This window comes from Ictidomys tridecemlineatus, chromosome 7 (assembly GCF_052094955.1).
Source record: "Ictidomys tridecemlineatus isolate mIctTri1 chromosome 7, mIctTri1.hap1, whole genome shotgun sequence".
NCBI lineage: Eukaryota > Metazoa > Chordata > Mammalia > Rodentia > Sciuridae > Ictidomys > Ictidomys tridecemlineatus.
In genome coordinates, this window is record NC_135483.1 from 128,214,687 (window position 1) to 128,235,753 (window position 21,067).

The 21,067-nt window shown below is 37.0% G+C and overlaps 1 protein-coding gene and 1 long non-coding RNA gene across 6 annotated transcripts in view; one reads left to right on the forward strand and one right to left on the reverse strand.

Annotated features, from left to right (window-relative positions):
- The window catches only part of Ccdc148 (coiled-coil domain containing 148), a 314,744-nt gene that overhangs the window by 14,505 nt on the left and 279,172 nt on the right, over positions 1-21,067 (reverse strand). For all 5 annotated transcript variants that reach the window (XM_040294329.2, XM_040294330.2, XM_040294328.2 and 2 more), the window contains one exon: positions 1,052-1,169. In XM_040294329.2, the coding sequence (XP_040150263.1) occupies positions 1,052-1,169 (118 nt within the window). The remainder of the gene's footprint in view (positions 1-1,051; positions 1,170-21,067) is intronic.
- On the forward strand, positions 1,847-16,779 carry LOC120893041 (uncharacterized). Its single transcript, XR_005737965.2, has 3 exons — positions 1,847-2,001; positions 13,078-13,714; positions 15,785-16,779. It is a non-coding gene; the product is annotated as an uncharacterized LOC120893041 (long non-coding RNA).

Below are 21,067 nucleotides of genomic sequence, written 5' to 3' on the forward strand. Positions count from 1 at the left end.
TATTTACTACATATATGATTTTGGAAAAAGCACCTAGCCTTTTCATCTCCTCAGTTTCTTCTTTGGTAGAATGGGGATATTAATAGTAGCTATATCATTTAATCTGTAGAGATTCGGCACATAAGAGTTTTTGGAAAAGGGTTTTACACTTAGTAAATTTGTTAATAAACTTGAACTCACATTACTACAAATCTATAAAGCAGGTACTATTATTTCCATTTTTCAGATGAGGATATGGGAGCCAAGGGAGATTAAGTAAATGACCTTACTATCCTCTGCCAGAGTCCCAACCCAAGTTGTCCTAGGTCAGAAGGGCACCAGAGGGCAAGTTCCTACCCATTATTCTGTATTACCTTCACTGACAGCAAAGAGGAACCAGACACCTCCCCTGGTAGCTAGAACATGGTGTCAACAAAGAATGTAGAGCTTATGCATTAAAACAATCATTTTAGGTTTAAATTTCTGAGAATTACTAAGTAAAACTTTTTCATCACATTTCCCAAGTTCTTATATTTCTGCTCTTTCCATCTCCTGTTTACTTTCATTTACTTTTGCTTAGTTTTTATTATACAAAGTAATGGGAGGTTTTTATTTCTACACACACACACACACACACACAATGTATTTTCAAAAAAAATGGCTTTTAACTTATTTGTTGACTGTGGAATATTTCCAAGCAAAGGTTCCTACCCCAAAGAAGATTATCTTGCTCTACCACATTTTTTTGAGGACAATAAAATCCTTTGAGTAGATGAAGTTTCACTGTTGCAAATGGGTACTATTCACCTAATAAACTAGAGGTGATATGGATGCTTTTAAATTCTGGGAAAGCTTTTTAAAAGGTGCTGATGAAGTTCTTTTAATATACTGAGAAAATGGAAATGGTTCAACATAAATCTAATTGCTCCCTGGAATGAAGATCAGTGTCCCAATTTGGAAAAGTTATGTTTGATAAAGCAGATGTCATGAACTAAGTCCTAGTAACAATGTAATTAAGAGCAGTTAGAAACATTAAAAAAAAAAACCATGAAAATTTTCAAATTAAAAGCACCTGTTTTCTAAGGGCTTCTAGGCGCCTCTCTCTCTCCTCTTCTTCATGTACTTCTTGAAGGGCCAGTTCCTTTTTCTCCATCAAATGCTTTTCCAATAATTGTTGTCTATATTTAACCCTTTAAAAATAATACAGGAAATTGATGAAATTATGTGCATGTATGAATATTTCATAACAACTCCCACTATTATGTATAATTATTTTGCACTAATAAAAAATGACAAAATAAAACTAGCACACAGGAATGCTGGGGAAGTATCACAGTAACTCTGGAGAACAGAGGTGCAGAGGCTTCTCAGAGGTGACATCATTCTCATGTTTTTATTTTACTCTGCGATTGATTTCTCATCTCCTAAGAACAAAAGACAGCATGTGAAATTTATAATGATTCTAATAACAACCAGAGAAATCCAGGAAAGCATGAGGTAAAATCCAGTTCACCTCGTTCCTCATTGAAACCATTTCATTACCTTCAACTACAGCTGTTGCAGCTGATCTTCCCTGAGATTTCTATAACATTTTAACACAATTTGAGATGTTAAAAGACTATACTACTGATTAAAAATACAGAGTTTTAGAAAGAAAAGTAAAATAAATTGCTATAGTAATGTGTGTAAATTATTTTGCTTACTGAAACTTAAACTAAATTTAATATACATTGTCACTCATTTTGTCAAAATGCCCTTTCTGAATGGTGTGTTAAGAAACTTAAAAAATTGCACTTTGACATCTGTAGATGGCAGCAAAAACATGACTTTCCCTTAGCATTATATTTCCACCCCCTTCATGTAATCAGATATTAAATCAGGACACATTTAAATACTGGTTTAATGCCACAAAGTCATTTGGTCATCCTCTGCTTCCTGCTTTTGGGCAGCCTCCTTTGCCATCTTCTTGCTCAAACATTTCTTCTACTGAATTACAGAGATGAGACTCATCTTTTTGAAAAAGTGAGTACCTGAATTCTGTGGGTAGCATTAGGCCATTGCTCTATGGTTTAGTCAACTTTTTTGCTGCTGCGACTGAAAGACCTGACACAAACAATTTTAGAGGAGGAAAAGTTTATTTGGAGGCTCACAGTTTCAGAGGTCTCAGGAATGGAGAGCTGGCTCCATTCCTGGAGGCCTGAGTCGAGCCAGAACATCATGGCTAAAGATTGGGGCAGAGAAAAGCAGCTCAAGACATCACATCAGGGGAGAGAGAGAGAGAGAGAGAGAGAGAGAGAGAGAGAGAGGGAGAGGGAGAGGGAGAGGGAGAGGGAGAGGGAGAGGGAGAGGGAGAGGGAGAGGGAGAGGGAGAGGGAGAGGGAGAGGGAGAGGGAGAGGGAGAGGGAGGGAGGGGGAGGGAGGGAGGGAGGGAAAGAGAGAGAGAGAGAGAGAGAGAGAGAGAGAGAGAGAGAGAGAGAGAGAGACTCCACTTGCCAGACACAAAATATATACCCCAAAGTCATGTCCCCAATGCACTCCATTAATCCCTATTAGAGATTAATGCACTGGTTGGGTTAAGGCTCTCCTAACTCAATCACTAAACCTCTCAGCCTTTTTGCATCACCTCACACATGAGCTTTTGAGGGATACCTCACATCACTCTGTCGTAAGTCCTTGATGGTTTTGTTTCTGATTTATTTGGGACATCATCACAAATGTCCTTTGCCCTTAGTGTGTACTCCTGCATTTCTATGGTGCTATCTTCACTAGAGCCTTTTTATTCTGGGTTCTGACATTTATTGAGTACTGGCTACCCTTCAGGTCTTAGGCCAAGTGCTTTATGCTTTATCTTATTGAGTCTTTGCAATAATTATACATTGTAGTACCATTATATAACATTTTACAGATAAATAGATGGAAGCACAGACAAATGATGTAACTTGTCTAAACTCTCATACCCAGTAAATGGCAGAGCCAGAAATCAAACCCTTAACAACTGGTCTCAGATCCCAAGCTTCTCCTTACCCTCGAACTCCCAGGCAATTACTATGTTCTCCTCCTCTTCTCTCCCACCACAATGACTTATGAATAACTACTGTGTGCCATATCCTGTGCCAGATAGCATGGTCATGCTGAAGAAAAAGATTCTGTTCTTAAGTTTATAGTTTAACACAGGGACAAGAAGATACGCCTACAAATAAGGCACATAGGACTTTAAGATAGGTTACAAATAAGGTCCATTGGGAATTTGGAGGAAAGTAAGATGACCAAACTTGCAGGGTTTTGAGAATAACGGATAGGTGTCAACAAGATCTTCATGGAGGGGACAGCATTTGAGCTGGATCTCAAAGATGAGGAGCTGGAGAAGCACCGAGGGGTGAGGGCAGAAGGAGGCCACTTCCCAGGCAGAGGAAGCAGGTGCAAGTGCTTGAGAGTGGCACCTCATTTGCCTCATCCTGGTCTCATGAGAAGGGCTCAGGGTTGCAAGAACACAATTAATGGATATGCAAAATAGACAGGTGCAGGGAAGTACTGTGACTGAACCTGGCATCACATAGTTTCCTTGGAAAGATATATTCCTGGGGAGGAATAATCCTTAAAACTGTTGCTCATGAAATTGGCACTGACAGAGAAGCATAGGGAGAAGAAGAAGGAAAACACTCAATGGAGATTTATTGAATACAAATCTAGCATAGGATTTAGAAGGAAAATCCTAAGAGGAGGGTCATGATCTTCCAGACCCCCACCCATATCAGGAGACAGTTCAGTCAAGACACAGATTAAAGGACCACAGACCAGACCTCTCCCTCTCCCCATGCCTCCATGTCATGAAAAGCTGTATTTTTCATTTTCTCCATTTTCACCAAGGCATGACATAACCTCCCTAATGAGGTTCTACTCAATTTAAGCACTGAGTACAAGCTAAGTGAATGACTGTGAAGGTTCAATTAAAAGATACCTTGGGATTTAGCAATTACCATATGCTAATTCTTGAAACCTTTGGAAAGTTTCTCTTCCTGAGGGATATATAGGTTGCTTCGTCTGCAACAAAGTTTTTGTCTGTTTTGTGGAAAAGTAATGGTTGTTCCTGCCAGGGGATCTTGACTAGTGAGGAAGAAACTACAAATGAGATTAAGACATTTATACCTGTGTCATGGGGAAGGCTGACTCACAGTTTACCTGGAGGCTCATTTGTTCATTTAACAGATATTTATTGAGCTGAGTGCCTGCCAGGCATCCAGTGCTGTGCTAGGCACTTGTAGTGCACTGGCAACACAGGAGATGGGCTCCTCTCCTCACAGGACTAGCAATCTAACAGGAGCTGCAGAGACCTACACAATTATAATACAGCAGGGCTTGTGATGTGTGGAACAATGAATGGGGCAGGGGCCATTGGGAGAGGCATCTTTTCCAGTCTTTGGGGCATCTGGAGGAGCATCTTAGAAGAAGAGCCCTTGAGACGTAAAAAAATAAAATAAAATAAAATATTCCTCACAGGGGTGGGGTGGGGAATAGAAAGAATGTACCAGGCAGAAAAAAATAGAGGTGAAAGCCTAGAGGCAAGAGAGTATGGTAAGCTTGAAGAACTGAACAAAATTTAGTATGACCAAAATTGAGCAATACAAGATGACAGGTGCCAAGAATTCTGGCTGGAGAGGCAAGAGGGGCTGGGTTCTGGGCACTTTGCAAGCATAAGGGCCTTTGATCAGGGAAATGTAACGATTAGAACAAATCTGTCTTGCAATATGGAGATGGATGGTAAGGAGGCATGAGAGAGTTATCCAGATAGAAGTTGACAGTTTTCTGATCTACAGCAAAAGGGGGGAACTGGTAGGAGGCTGAAAAAGACCTGGATTTTAAAGATGTAAAGAAAAATTTTGAAAATAGAAAAAGTTTAGTTTATTTGATAGAGGAAGAACTTAAGGATTCTGTCTTGCACAGTGGAAAATGTTGATCCTCCCTAAAACTGGGAACAAGGAAAAGAAGGAACTATGTTCATTTTAGACACAGAAAGAAATGCCTTCACTAAAGCAGGGCTGGAGGGATAGATGGCAAATCTTCATCAACAAAATGGAATTGAAGTCATGGGGAAAATGCCAGCATCAGGGATGAGAACCATGGGTCAGAAAAGTAGGCACAGGATTAATTCCTAAGGAAACAACACTTTAGAAAGGGACAGAAGAGGGAACTATTTGGAAGAACAGGAGGATAAATGTTCCTAAAAAGTAAGAAAAATGGCATCAACAACATCAAACGCTATAGAAATAGTCTAGAAATAATTATTGGGTTAAATGTCATTGACATGGCAGTCTGTAGAGTGGTGGCTGAAGAATCAGTGGGAGTAAGGAAGTAAGAGAGGCAGTGGAGACAAGCCCTTCAGTAGGATTGATATAGGTGGGGAGGAGATACACAAGATTGTGCTGTAGGAAGCACTGGGCTAACCAAGAGGTTCTGGCTCCAAGGTGATGCTCATACTCTAATGACCTTGAAGATTTACACTGGAAAATTTAAGGATAGAAGACACATTGAAATTCTTCATTTTTGCAGATGCAACAGCTTAACCTCAAACAACTCTTCAATTAAAAATGGGAAACTCTTTATGCTTCTTTTTTCTGCTCTGGATAGAAAAAATGTCTTTGCCAAAAGAGAAGTGATGCAGAAAAACTCTTGGGAGAAAGCCAAATACTCACATATTCATGGAGAAAGAAAACAGCAACACAGTGAAGTCAATCATTTGGAAAATTTTCCACATAAATACTTTTGGCCATTTGAGGTAGCAGCTTTTCTCCAAATTAAACTGTTGCTATGAAAGTCAATGTCAGGAAGTGGCTAAACTCAATAGTTTTTAAGTTGTGTACTGAATTCCCAAACAGAAACCTTGTGCTCATTTCTCAGTCTATTTTATGCTTCCTTAGTCAACAAAGGTTGAAAGTGCTGCAAAAGAGGCATTTCAACTTTTCTTGGGGGAGGAGAAGCATCATATTGTTCAAAAGCAACAGCTGCTGCAGAATCAGGCACAGCATTAACAATAATCTGAAAAGGATTTTATTTAAGCCTCTGGGCCTAAGTGTAGTTGGAGGGACAGTATGCTTTCATGTAGAAATGGAGAATTCACGTATCATTTAGGAGACTTTTTACATGGCTTCTGCACTCGAAGAAGTGAGTACACAAATGCAGATGATTTGAAAACACTTTGGAACTGTAGTATATGCCTCCTGTGGCTTCAGTAAAACTTCAGGAAGAACTGACTGAACTATTCAGTACAAAATCTAGACCTTCCTCCTATCTGGAATTACAAGTAAGACTACAGCAACCAAAGGGGGAAAAAGACTTCTCAAGAATGACCAGTAGCAAATACTATAATTAAAAATTTTTAAAAATAAGCAGTAAATAATATCAAGCATAAAGACATCTGAATTATAGTACTCTAATAGTATTGAATGGGTCTGAAATGTTTCAGGGAAGTGATTTGCCCCTCTGAATTAAAGGCTGTTTAGAAACATATTTGCTACTTAGTGTTGAAGTCATGAACTTCAAAATTGAAGTAGAAAGTGTTAAATAGTCACATGCCACAGGTGCTCCTGCCAGAGGCATCTTATGGAATGTGTTTCTACCTGTTATAAATCCATTTTTGGCTCATATCCCACTCAGCAGGTTGTTCTTCCTGCCAAGCAAGAGAGGGTAGCCTCAGGGTACCCTGACAGGGAACAATGTGCAGTTCAAAACAGGTGGGCCAGGTGCCAGTACCTCTCAAACAAAGAGAAGAAGAAATCTACCCAGAGAAAAGAAAGGAAATCACATAAGCAGGCATCAAAGAGCCGGGGCCCCAAACTCCTATATCTCCTAGACTCTATGCAGTGGGAATTCTAGCTGAAGGCATCACAGAGGCCAATTTCTGCAAATAGTAATGTGAATCTTGACACAAGACAGTGGCACCCTGGTACAGATGGGTATGGGGCAAGAACAAAGAGGACTCACAGAGCATCCACAGAACTAGGAACAGATGAACCCAAGCCAGCCCTGAACAGAGACCATTCTTTCAGCTCAGTGCACCTACTGGTTCCTTTGTGAAGCTATTGGAACCCCATTCTTTAACTGTTGGCTCCACTTGTTTTGGTTTAGATATGAAGTGTCCCCCAAAAAACTCATGTGTTAGACAATGCAAGAAAGTCTAGAGGTGAAATGATTGGGTAATGATTGCCTTAAAGTAATCAATGTATTAATCCACAAATAGATTGGGTGGAAACTGTACGCAGACAGGTTGTGATTGGAGGATAGGTCACTGGGATGTGGCTTTGGTGTACATATTTTGTCCCTGGTGAGCAGTCTCTCTGCTTCCTGATTGTTGTGTCTTCAGTTGCTTTCCTCCATCACACTTTTCTGCCCTGATGTTTTGTCTTATCTGGGGTTCAGAGAAATGGAGTCAGTTGTCTATGGATTGACACCTCTGAAACCATGAACACCAACAAAATTTTCATTCTCTGTGTTGTTCTTGTTAGGTCTTTTGGTCACAGTGATAAAATAGCTGACTAAAACACCATTGGTCAACATAAAATTATTAAATACCTACCAGGTGCCAAATACTGTTCTAGGTACTCAAAAATACAACAGTGGAGGGAGAAAACAGAAAAAAAGGTTTCCACCCTATTAAGTTTTACATAATTTGTGATTTGTTATGTATAAACATATCTAAATTAACATTCTGATAAAATGCATAAGGTTGTTATCATAAATTATTTTTTAATTGGTCACAAAGTCCTAAATTAGAAAAGCCCTTCTTGGATTCCTGTGGAGTGATGGGTCTCAACTGTGACTGTCATTAGAATCATTGGAACTTATAAAAAAACTTCTGATACCAGGGTCCCAGCCTCTACTAATTACATCAGACCCTGGTGGTAAGGCTCAACTACTGGCATTTGGCAGAAATTCCCCCAGATGATCCCATCTAGCATCCTATGCTGAGAATCAATGTTGCATACCTCAGTGGTTCCCAAACTGAAACTTATATTAGAATCACCTGGTAAGGTTGGGCTGCTAGGCCACCTCCAGAATTTCTGATTATAAATCACTGAGTGGGGGCTCCTCAGAGCTGCAATTAAGAAAAAAAAAACATTTTTTTCTAATTGTAGATGGATATAATACCTTTATTTTATTTATATATTTTTATGTGGTGGCTGAGGATCGAACCCCATGCTTCCCACATGCCAGACACGTGCACTACTGCTGAGTCACAACCCCAGCCCCTAGATCTGCATTTTTAACAAATGGTGTTTCCAGGTGGTGCTGATACTGCCTCTGGGGATCACAAAGATAAATATACAGATTAGAGGGATTTTACCTATTGTTATCAAGACCAAACCAGGTACAAATTAGACAGGGCTTATTTCTGTTTATGTGTGCCAAGTGTCACTGTTATATGCCTTGGGAGTGATCCAAAGCAGAAATTCCTCTTGGTGCTATTGTCACGAAAGAGCAGGACCTTACAACTCTGTCTTTCCCTACCCTTCTTGGTCCCATCCTGACCTTGGCTTTCTCGTGGATCAGCTCCCTGATAGGCAGTTGCAACAATGTCTGTTACTGAATCTCTTTCTTTCCCTCCAAAAGACAAAACATTCTTGCATCCCAATGACAGTTGAAAACCTCAGGCTACTGGCCCATTTTTAAAAAGGTCTATTCAGTAAAATCAAAGGAGGAGGAGATAACTGGAAGGCATTTCAGCCTTTAAAAGTAAGTATAAGCCACTTTGTTTGGGAAAAGTTTTGCAGTCACAAGGTGGATATTTTCTCACACTGGAAGTAAAGACCATAAATGAGAGTAAAGTACATTCTTGTATTGGCTGTAATCAGTTTCAAGCTAGCTGAGTTCACCTGAGCTCAAAGTGCAACAATGTGAAAGTCAGAGACTTAAACCTGAGTCCAGAGTTGAATGCAGGACAAGAAGTGAAAAGAAGGGCCCTGGAAGAATGTTGCAAATATATCCTAGAATTAGTACAAAACACAATTTATTGCCACCATTTATTTTTCTTTCTTTTTTGAAACATTCCTATTCCTTTCTGACTTTCTGTAACACTCTTTATATCCTTATATATCCTCAAATTTTCCTAGGCTACTCCTTGACAATATTTTATTCAGGTTACAGGTAATATGAGGTGTTATCTGCAGAGATTTAAAAACAATAATAAAACCTACTAAAAGCCTGCTTTAAAAAAATTATCATGCACCAGTAAGCCTGAACAATGTTAGTAATAAAATTCCCCCTTCACTGAAGCACACAATCCCACCTGACCACACTCTTACCTAATCCTTTCAAGTTTTTCTTAATTGAAAGCCATTGCTTCCCAGGTAACACTACTTCTATTGTAAACCCTTAAAGTAGAGGGTACCTGTGAATAGGAGGCTGCAATTTTTTGTCCCCATTGACAATTTTAGAAACGTTTTACTCATTGACTTTGGGATGATGCCATCATTTCTCTATCATGGTTCTTGGAATCGCTACTGGCTGCCCAGCTCATGTCCAACATTGACTGAAAATCATTCAAAACTTCATACAGTTCCTTGCTTCCAGCATTCGCCTCACCTGTGCTTCAACAATCCATTCCTAGACCAAACTTGGAGCATGGTGTCACTTAGAACTCTTATTCTGCCAAAATCTTAAACTAGGGATCCTGTTTTATGGCCAGTCTCTGGGGTCACTGCATTAACTTAGAAAGGCTAAGAAAGTCACTGCCCAACTCCAGGAAGCATCATTCTCATGAATAGCCTGCCAGCTTCCCATGTTCTCCCTCAATCTCACTCAACCAGCTTCAGCTTACCAATTTTCCAGTTTTTCAATATTTTCTATGTACCCTGTACAGACTAGTAAGTTTACTCTTGTGAAGTTTCCCATAAAGTTTCATTTTATCTCTACCTTTTCTCCCATGCCAGGACATTCAGTCAGGTTTGATTTCATTCTCTCTCTGGTTTTGGATCTCTGGATCTACCTTTTCAAATGCAGTGTCCTTAATTATCTTGCCTTCTTTTCTTTGCACACGCACCCTGCCAAAACCCAGGTCCTAAGTCTTTTTTGAATTTATTATTTTGTTCCCGGTTCCTCACTTCTCAATTTGTCCAAATCTCCCTGCAGTCCAATATTTAATAACTTATAATATGGATATAAAGATGTTAGCTTGAAATATCCATGGCAACAGTCATTTCAGCTAAAGACCTAAGGAAAGTACTCATAGAACACATAACTGAGCAATACAACTTTCTCAGACCACAAAATCTTTTGATCCTAGAAATTACATTTAAGTAAGTGACTGAGTGACTTGTCTTCGGAATTAGTAACTATAAACCACTTTGTAAGTTGAGGAATGTCTTCTAAAAATAATGACTTTAATATTAGGATAGATGATTTTTAAAAATCCTTTATTTATAACAATAATTGTACTATTATGGCCAAATCTAGATTTTAATAATTAAACCATATTATGATGGACATCTGATGTTTTTCATCTCTCTAGCATCAACCTAGTAACATCAAAACCCATTCATCTGCAGAATTGCCCCTCCTTAGTAGGTCTGTTGAGGAATTTGAGAACTTTTCTATCATGGTATTAAGGGTTTACTTATCACCAGGTATGATTAATAATATCACATTATAAATATAATCACAGAAGCTGGCCCTGAGTGAGCCACATGGCTTCAGGTGAGCCAATTAGAATCTGGGATTTATGTTTGGATACTAAAAAAGAAAATCTTTCTTTTCTTTCTGTGGTCAGTAAGCTAGAATGATATATAATTGAGCCTTGGAGTTGTTTGTAGCTATTTTTTCTCTTCTCTCCACTACCCAGTCCAGACACACAGAGGAAATCCATTTAGGCACAAGGACAGGCAAAGGACTGAGAGGAACCAGAAGATACCATTCGAATTCCTGAGCCAAACTTATTCCTGGGTCCCCATTCCTATGAATCAATCCAATCCCTTTCTGTCAAAGCTAGTTTGAATTAGATTTTGTCAGTTGCTTCTGAGGAATCCTGACTAGTAAGCATATCTTCTATGTATAATGGAATATGTATCATTTTATCCACACAACAGAAGGACATGTTACCTAGATGTTTCAAGTGGGAATCAGTTCATTTCTCAAATTGATGGCCCATGGAATGTTAATATTCCACAAGATGTTAACATGTGTGCCATGAGAAATGTGTTGAAGTAAGTTAGAGGGAAAATAAGTTAAACAAAGTGAAATAGACTTCTTTACAGCATATATTTCAGAATATTTATGATAATTTGATGGTATGCATAATGAATCTCTAAAAGGAGCAGATAAGCTTATTGCCCAAATTTATCTGATAACAGAAACCTTTGTCAATAAAGCCCAGTTTGGGGAATATTATTTGCCATTTTATGAGTTAGCAGGAATGTTCAAGTTAAAACACTAATGAGAGGGCTGGGGTTGTGTCTCAGTAGTACAGAGCTCACCTAGCACGTGTGAGTTGCTGGGTTCAATCCTTGGCACCACATAAAAATCAATCAATCAATCAATAAAGGTATTGTATCCAACTACAACTAAAAATATATATTATATATTTATAATATATATATATATATATTAAAAATGCTAATGGGCATAGATACATAACCCATTAATCCACATTATAGTTATTTGTTTTCAGGTCTTGCTTTTCTGCAATAGTATGCATTTCTCTAAGTATAGTGGCTATGACATAATCTCCTTTGTATTCCCAACAACTAAAAAAGTGCATAAATTATAGAAGATACACACCAAAAAATGAAAGAAAAACAAAACAAATGATGAATGAAATATAAAAGTGATGGAAAACATTCCATTGAATGTCTTAAGATGTAGGTAAATAACAGGACATAGGAGTTGACAAAACAAAAATTTAAAGATAAATTAAATATATAATCTTCCATTAAACCTACCTAACTAGTGGGCAATACTTTGTAAAATATCTAATCATTTGAGAAGTTGAAGGAGAAGTTGAACTACTGGAGAACACATCTGGTGGGTAGTTCCTTTGGACAATCAGGAACTACGAATGCTAAAGGCCCAGCTCAGAAACAACATCCATGGCACAGACTTGCTCTGACTGTGATTTCAGAGTGGCAGCCCAGGCAGGCATGGCATAATGGTTTTTAGGATTTTCTATTATGAACTCACAAAGGTCACCCAGCATTTATTTGCCTAATTACTTCCATATGTTCATTTTGTCAACACTTATATGTGAAGCACCACATAAGCAAATGTGTAACCACAATATTTCTGCAAAACAAAACAAAAACCCAGAGCAATTGAAAATACCTATCATGTAGACCAAGGCAGAGACTAAATCTAGATTTTCAATACAATATATGCAGGAACCTGCTACTTGCCATATGATTTCACTAAGAAAAGACACCTGCCATTTGACACTAATTGGGTAATTTATCCAGTGAAACTTGAACTCACAAGTGTGTGTAGACATAGTTTAACTTCACAATTAAAATGTATTACATTTTGTAAATCTTTAAGATGCTCAATTATAATTTTAATTGTTATGTGAAAAAGAATTCATGTTTCGGTTTACCTCACAGAAGCTTTCATTAAATTATTATGCCACTCTGGTTTGTAAAGAAGTGCTTTTAAAGATAAGAAAATGATAAGCACAGGTGATTAGGTTCTTTTTTTTTAAAGTTTTTTTCCCTGAAGAATTTTTATAAAATATATACAATTTCTGATGCCCCAAATTTCAAAAAGAACCTCTTCAGAATCACAAATACTGAATCATTTTGTCAGCATAGAACTTTTATAAACCATGCAAATAAAATACAAAACCATATTATCAAATCATAACATACCATTTGGTTTTATTGTTCTAACTTCTCATTGTGAGAGCTGATTTTAATGGGCTCCCATTCTCTAGAAATGGCTGTATTTTGATGAGGGAGCTGGTTCCCCTTCTTTCACAGTGGAGTTGCAGAGTGTGGCACTGAAACCACAAAAGCAACAAGTCCTCTCCCTCAAACAAATGATTTAAGTAAATAAGAATAACGAAACTTGGCTTTTGTGATACTGTTTGAAAATCCCTCTTAGACTCTCTTTTTTCCTTTCCAGGTCTCTCAGAACTTCTGTAGTCAGTGAACATCAAAAGGACCAAAGATTTGTAGAGTGATCCAGCTGCCTACGGCAATGAAGTCAACCCTGATTTTCTTTCAGCCTGGGAAATGCTCAGCCAAGAGCCTTCACAAACAGCCTCTTTAACATATGAGTTTAAAAAAAAAAATCAGTGTAGCAGAACAGTTACTTTCATAAACACCTTTGGGGGTTTTGCTTTCTTTAAAAGTAACCTTTCTAATGCCCCATCTAAGAACATTTTTAAATGTTTTCTTAAGCAAAAAATTTTGTTAGGCATTTACTTTTAAAAATGATAAAATATACTTGGCTACTGCATGTGACTTTTCTAGTACTTTTTTCCTTTGGCTCCCTTACATGCTGATTTAGTCCTGTTGCAGCTCGATTTTTTAGCTAGCTTCTTTGGTGATTCTGCCCTGCTGCGCCTCCCTTAGCTATCTCCTTTCTGTTTTAGAATCCAACGTTTGGGGTTGAGCCCTGGTATTATTGCTCCTTTTTTTCTTTAGAGATACACACCTCCTCCAACCAGTGCACTCTGGGGTCTTGCCCAGTGAACCTTGGCGTTTGGACATTGAAGAGGAGTAGCTGCAAAAGAAGCCTGTAAAAGAAGCAGGGGAAGGTATCTCAAACAAGTTGGTGACGTAAACAAAATAGATATCTAACTCTTAGGAAATTTTATTTTAATAAATCTTATAATAACCAAATACTGTCCTATTTCTGTACACCTGACAATGGGCATCAAGAGGTGGGCTGTGTCTCTATTCATATTCTGCATGGAGAGTAAAGAAACAGCATGAGAGCCTCCTTAGAAAAAAAAGCTGTCTCTAGTCACAAGGACTTCTCAATGGTCAGGCCCAGGAAACACAGACCTGGCTCTCCGATGGAGCCTAATCATGTAACTCTATGCAAGCAATAAGCCCTCAGGAAAGCTCACTTAGTCCATGTTAAGCTGATAAAGGAGTAATAATGTTGCCCCTCAAAAGTACATTATTACTGTAAATAAGCCTCTGGGTACTCTAATGACTGATAAACAAACAAACAATCCACTATTTCAATTTCTCTAAAAGCTATAAGTTGATGTCTGTAAAATTCTAATTTCTTAAAGGTATAGCCAACCTTTTTATGCTTTACTATTTTTTGCCTTGTGCAAGTAACACTTTCAAATGCCTGGTCCATATCCCATTTCACATATATGAAAGGCAACTGACATTTCTTTCCAAGTGACTCTTCATTATAATCTTTATTGTCCTTTCCCAGATGTCACAATTCCTATCTGCCAGATTCCCCATTATTTTAAAAGACAAGAGTATTTCCTAAGGACTCTTTTTGAATATACATCTTCCTCTGATATGTCTCTGGTTTCCCTAAAGATTGTCACAATCAACAAATCTGCCTTCTGCCTGGATCTTTGGTTTTGAAAATAATTTTATGACTTTAGACAGGCACAGACAATATTTCTCACTTATGTGAATTCTTCAAGCAGAAACATCTTGCTTGTACTGCCCTAATTCTAATCAAAAAGTGTTCACATGGGGAAATTGGCATAATTGTGGATAGAGACAAATCTTTCTGAAAATAGGCCAATTGCCACACATGACCAGAGGAAGACTCTATTCTGAGCCTAGTCTAACATAAAACAAGTTATGGAAGTCCTAGGAAGGTAGGGTTTACAGAGTAATACTCTGATTAAGTTGTACTAACAGCTCCCAGTATATATATATATATATATATATATATATATATATATATATATATATTTTTTTTTTTTTAAAAGCCTCATAAAACCTTGCTCTTTTAGAAACATTTAGAGATTTCAAGCCCACACATACTCAGCTAGTAATGATAATCTTTTCTCTGTTTGTGGGATTTGGAAGAGCTACAAAGAATAAAGAGCCACAATATTTTGACAAAATGATGTATTTTTGTCTAGGTATATTTGATGGGATCTTTTTGACTTTCCACCCTTCAATCAATAAAACATTATAAATGCAAGCATGTTGAAGTGTATAAGGGATTTATAGGAATACTATAGATAAATATACATACTGATTAGGTATATATATAAGAATTATATTTCTAAGATCATTTATTTGAATAAAAGATTGCAGTTTTAAAGGCAGCCTTATGTATATTATGAAGACAGATTCTCTATAAAAATAATTTATTGCTCAACTAATATTTAAACAATGTCATTCACATTGTTTATGTTCTGATTAAATGAGAAATCAAGCCAGTAATTTTTTAAAGTTTAATTAGGATTTACACTCCACCTGCTTCGAAATGAGATTTGAAATGATATATAGTATTAAACACAAGGTAATATAGCCACATTAGAAATCAAAGATACAAAACCAAGTAAAAAAGGAGATGTTTCCAAGCAACTGCCACAAGTTAATTGTCACAGCTGGGCCATGAATTTGCTTCTCCCAGGAGTCAGTACTTGCTCCCCAGGTGGGATTGCTGAAACCCTGCGCCTGTTCCACAATATGTTTCCAGACCTGTCTCACCAGCAGGGGTCCTGGATTAATTGTATTGTTGTATTTCTCAGAAAATGCTTGGTGAACTAGTTGCACTGGAATCTGCAAGTGCTTATTTTTAAAATTAGGCCTGGCCCAGTTTGTTTGGGGGGTAGGGTTCTGGAACCTGTATTTTCATATATCTGCCAAGTGATTTTTTTTTTTCTCAATAGCCTGGAAGCGACTGCCTTGCTGGGATTGATGCCTGTTGCACGGGAACTACAGAAAATACAGCATCAAGGAGATAGAGAATTATTCTAGTGACTAGTCCATTGGATGTTTTCTGCCTTGCCATTTTTTGCCCTGTGCTAGTAATACTTTCAAATGCCTGATCCATACCCCACTTGATTTTTTATTGTGGATGGTGCCATACACTTGGCCTTTTCTGACTGTAATATGACTCTATTTCCAGCATCCTATCTCCAGCTGCTCAGCCACTCTTTTACTCCATAGACTCCTGATGATTTGGGGTGTTCCATAATCTGATGATGATTGCTAAATTCACTTTGACAGGTCCACATATGCTACAATCTCTGCTTGTCTTGCCTGGGATCTGTTCATTCCATTGCTGGTCATGGCCATTTATGAGATTCTCCCTCGACCAGTGCCCCATATGGAACTACGTAGGAAAAACTTTCTGATCTTAGCTCTTCAATGCTTTCCAGTTTATTTGTTTTATTGGCTTATTCTCTGGATTTGAGGTACACATCTGATGTTTTTCCCACTTTCCAAATGCTCTCAGACCATAGTCTACTCCCCATGTTATTTTCCATTTTCCCTAATATATTCATTGACTTACTGGCTTTAGAGGTCTTAATGCGTTTGACAATTTCACTTGAAGGTACATCCAACAACTAAACTTAAGTTCATGGTCCTCATTTCTACAGTAAATTATCAATCCTCCAGGCATATCTTTGGGGATTTATCATTGTTTAACATTCATTTGCCATCACATGATTTTTCCTTTTGATTTGTTCTTGTTCCCAGAGAATTTTCACCTTTTTCCTCTTAAAATTTAGTATAATGTTCCCCAGCCTTTTAAAAAAATGTCTTATAAAATTCTTGTCAAAGGGCTGGGGTTGTAGTTCAGTTGTTGAGTGCTTGCCTGGCATGTGTGAGGCACTGGGTTCAATCCTCAGCACCACATTAAATAAATAAATTAAACAAAGATATTTAAAAAAAATCCTGTCAAAAATATTTGCTCCATCTGCGAGAAATGACTTTTATCCCTAGCTCAGAATGTCTCTATTGGGTGACAGACCACCCAGGGAAAAAAAAAATCATGTTCAATATGTTCTGAGCATTTTCTATGTTTACTTTGCTTCCAAAGCTTCTGCATGAACAAGAGGAGAGCATAGAAATACCCCTTCATACCCAGTCACTTAATTTTGATTATTCAAGACATCAAGATTTTTGGGACACCCACTTTTCTTCAAAATGATCATATAATCAAGGACAAATAGAGAGTAGCCGGTAAATGCAAGGAAGCTTAGGACCTCATTCTGAATTTTGGGAAAGGTTACAAGGGCAAGCAGCACAATTGATATGGCACATCAGATCTGCACACAGATGATTCCACAGCAATTCATAGAGCATCACAATGATCTCATGGGACTTAGTCATGTGGTTTCTTCTGTCTGTTGGGGTACTGGTAAATCCCCAGTTACATTCCAAAACCACCTCTTATCAGCTAGAAGAAATACACTGTTAAATTTTAGGATCTTTGCAAGCTTGTTGTTAAACCTGGTCATTATTTTTTCATGGTACATTATTAACCATTAAACTATACTAAATATGAAGGGAACATACACCTGAAACTCATTTCTTACTAATTATTTCACTATGTTTTACATTGTCTATGCTCCTGAAGTTTTATAGCTATTATATCTCTATGGTCAAAATAATACATAATGGTATACATCTCTTCTCAACTCCGTGTTCAGTAACATCAAGCTGGGAATTTGAAATAGGCTATAGTGGAAATATTTACATTACAGAAATTAGCATATGTTTTAAATCAGGATTTAACTCACCCCTTTCTCCCACCAAATGACAACTGTTAGATATTAACCAATGTACTATTGGTTGTGAACCCCCTTATAATTAGGATGGAAAAACACCCAAGTACATAATAGTTATTGATTAAATTTCCCATATTTACTAAAAACTTGCCCATTCCCCATAACCTACTCTCCTTTCAATATAGTCTAACATGTCTCAAGCCAACACAATAACCCAAATAAGCTTCATATCGATTTGTGTATTTATTAGCTCTTCTCTATAAGATAAAGTCAGAAATCCATTTATATAAATCTTATATTCAATTTTCTTTGCTCAAAATTCTTGCTCTTTTACCTACATTGTCTCTTAGGCTCTACTCTGCACATGTGTGTTTCTGTGTGTGTGTGAATATCTGTGTGTATTATATAGTAGTTGCATAGTTGCTTCTGGTTGTCGAACTTTAACTTAAAGTAAGTGTAATTTAAGCCCAGCTTAGTATCTCCTAAAACACTAGAAAGGATTATTATTAGAATCAATACTTGAATTCTTGGGAGGGAATTTGGGAGGAGGTCAGCAAACATTACTAAAGGATCAGAAGACTAACCAGGAAAATGTAAAGAAAATAAGACTCCTTATGTGGCTGTGATAAGGCTAATGGGAAACTGCAAGTGATCTTGGAGAACACTCGGAATTTTATACAGAGGAGTCATTGTTCTCCATTTTCACTCAAGATAAGTCAAGAGGGATTCAATTTACAGCACTTCTATCAAAAAAAAAAAAACTTGGGAAGAATTCAGTAAGAGAAAATTGTCTTGATTTTTTTTTCCTCTTTGTTTTAATCAACCATTTTAATCAAGAATCCTGTGGAAGTTTAATATGAAAGTAGAGAGTTTCTGTACTAAAAAGTCACCAAGAAATAGTCAACGGAAGATGGGACAGCTGAATTTCCTCTTTCATAGATATGGACTTGAGCTTTCTAAATATTCTCTAAAGTTCTAAGCTCAATTGAAAATCACATTTACTAAGGACATGCATAATTAAGGGACAAGGACATAAAGATCTCAGACATATGAAACCAAATCAGACCAAAGAAACATCCTGTCTATAATTATGTTTCTGAGAATGTCCATGAGGTTTCTTTGGAGAGCATGGGAGGGCCTCCTACAAACAACTTCCCCTTTTCACTCATGTGTGTCTAATTTCATTTTGAATCAATTTATGTATTAACATGTGCAACCTCCTATGGTAACTGTTAGCTACAACCATGCTAATGGTAGATGTAGTTTCTATAGAAAGTTCTTCTAGTATCCTGGAATCTGTTAATTCTCTCTGCTTGTAATAAAATCCTTTTGAAACAGGGTATAAAAAAGTACAATCATTAATTGTTTAATGCAAGTGGTTATGATGAGTTAATAAATTAAAGCAGTCATAATTTACCTTGTTCCAATCCCATAAGATTGAAGGCTTCCAAAGGACTTCCCCAACCTCTCCAAATTTTATTCTTCATCTAAATCACTAAATTAGTTTCATTTTCTTAAAGTTGCCAGGGATATATGGAAAGAGAATATTTCCCATTCCTGGAAAGCTTTTCTTTTCTTTCTTTTGCTTCCACCATGAAGACCCCTTCCACTGACCACCTGGTGTAAGCACTATTCCTATAGCATTTTGTGGTTGTTCTTACTAGGAATATCCAGATCTCCCACTGGCTTTTCAGATCCTTGAGAACAGAGACTATGTTTTTGGTCCAAAACTGTATCCCAAGTTAGTGGACATGCAATTATGATTATTAAATCTATAAATTAAATAGATTGATGGATTTAAAAATAGCATCACCACTGCATTTCCTTACTAAAGGTCAGTCTACCAACTCTGTCCCTCTACAACTTGATGGTTAATAATGCCTAACTTCATGTATATTACAATAATCATCATTTTCTGAGTCACACTAGGACCAGGAGCTTCTCCAAATGCAGATTCATGATAATTTTTACATATGTCAGCGCATGCCTTTGCTTTCTCTCCTTGTGGTACCTGGGTTTGTGTTGAAGTTTTGGCTGGTTACATTCAGGAAATACTTATAATATCTTTGAGCTTTCTATCTTTCTATCTATCTTTTTTTCTTTCTTGTTTTTTTCAAGTTAAAAATGATCATTTAGAACTATCACCATATAAGCATTGTTTGTGGGATAGGAAAATAAGAAATGGTGAACTGAGTTTAAATTTATCTTAGGTTTGATTCTGTATGTTACCAGCAGCACAAATTTTATCTTTTTGTTAAAGAGAACTGAAAAGTCAGTGTAAAATTCAAGAACATCTTCTCCCCTAAGGGATAAAAGCCAGAGAGAAAACTTCCATTGTGATGAGTAAAATCAAACAGACCTTGATTTTGAAATAGCTTAGTCCTCAAAAAAGATGACTTTTTAAGGAAGGAGACCACAACAAGAGTGAAAAACCAGAGACAGGGACCTTGAGACCGATAGAGATTAGTTGAGGGTAAAAGGTCAGCTCTCCAGTGCTATATATAGTCCTTAGAGGGAGAACAGAGAAGGGTCATGGCAGAAAGGTGTGAATTAAGAAAACATGTTTCTGGTTTTATTAGTTTAAGTATGTGATACTTTAAGCTTGGAAAGGAACTCTCTTGAAATTAGTTTCAATAAGTATATATGTTGATATTAATTTAAAACTAGTTTTTATTTTGTAAGGTATTTTAAATTATTTTTCTGTAATAGAATTTAGGTACTTTTAGATGACATTATATGAAGTAAATTGAAATTTTAAATTCTAACTCCTGTCTGATAGATAAAATGTAGGCACTTAAAAAGATTACTTTCTGATAATTATTAGTAAAAATAATTAGATTAGAACAGATTATCTGCATAGATTGTTATAAGGAACAAGTACATTTTCTTTTCCCTTGGTATAAAAAGGGTCAAATGATACAAATCTGCCACACTTGTTGTTGATGATAGTTAAAGATTGTGATTAAAGCATAGGCCTCTTTTTCTCTACCTTTCTCTTCATAAATTTACTTTCTTAATGATTTTCATCAAAAGCTCAGAGAAAATAATATTGATTTTTATGTTAGGAGGCTTTGGAAACCAACTCAAGAGGATTGAGATACTCTCAAATTGGTTATTCTGGTAGTGATCACAGACCATAGATTGAGGGGAGAGGATAATTTAAAAGATTCTGCATTTTGATAAAAAAAAAAATACCAACTACACAAAGACCTGGCTAGAGAAACAGAGTTCAGTGGTGGTTGTACAAGAAGGCTGATCACTATCTAGGTTCATGCACTGATACTGTTTTTATTGTTGTTATTTCACCTGGTTTATTGTAGTCTATACAGTTCCATTTTTCTCTATGCCACTGAAGTTTTAGGAGCATTTGAACAGGTATCTTTTTTATTTTTTTAAACCTTGATTTTTATGTGGTGCTGAGGATTGAACCCAGGG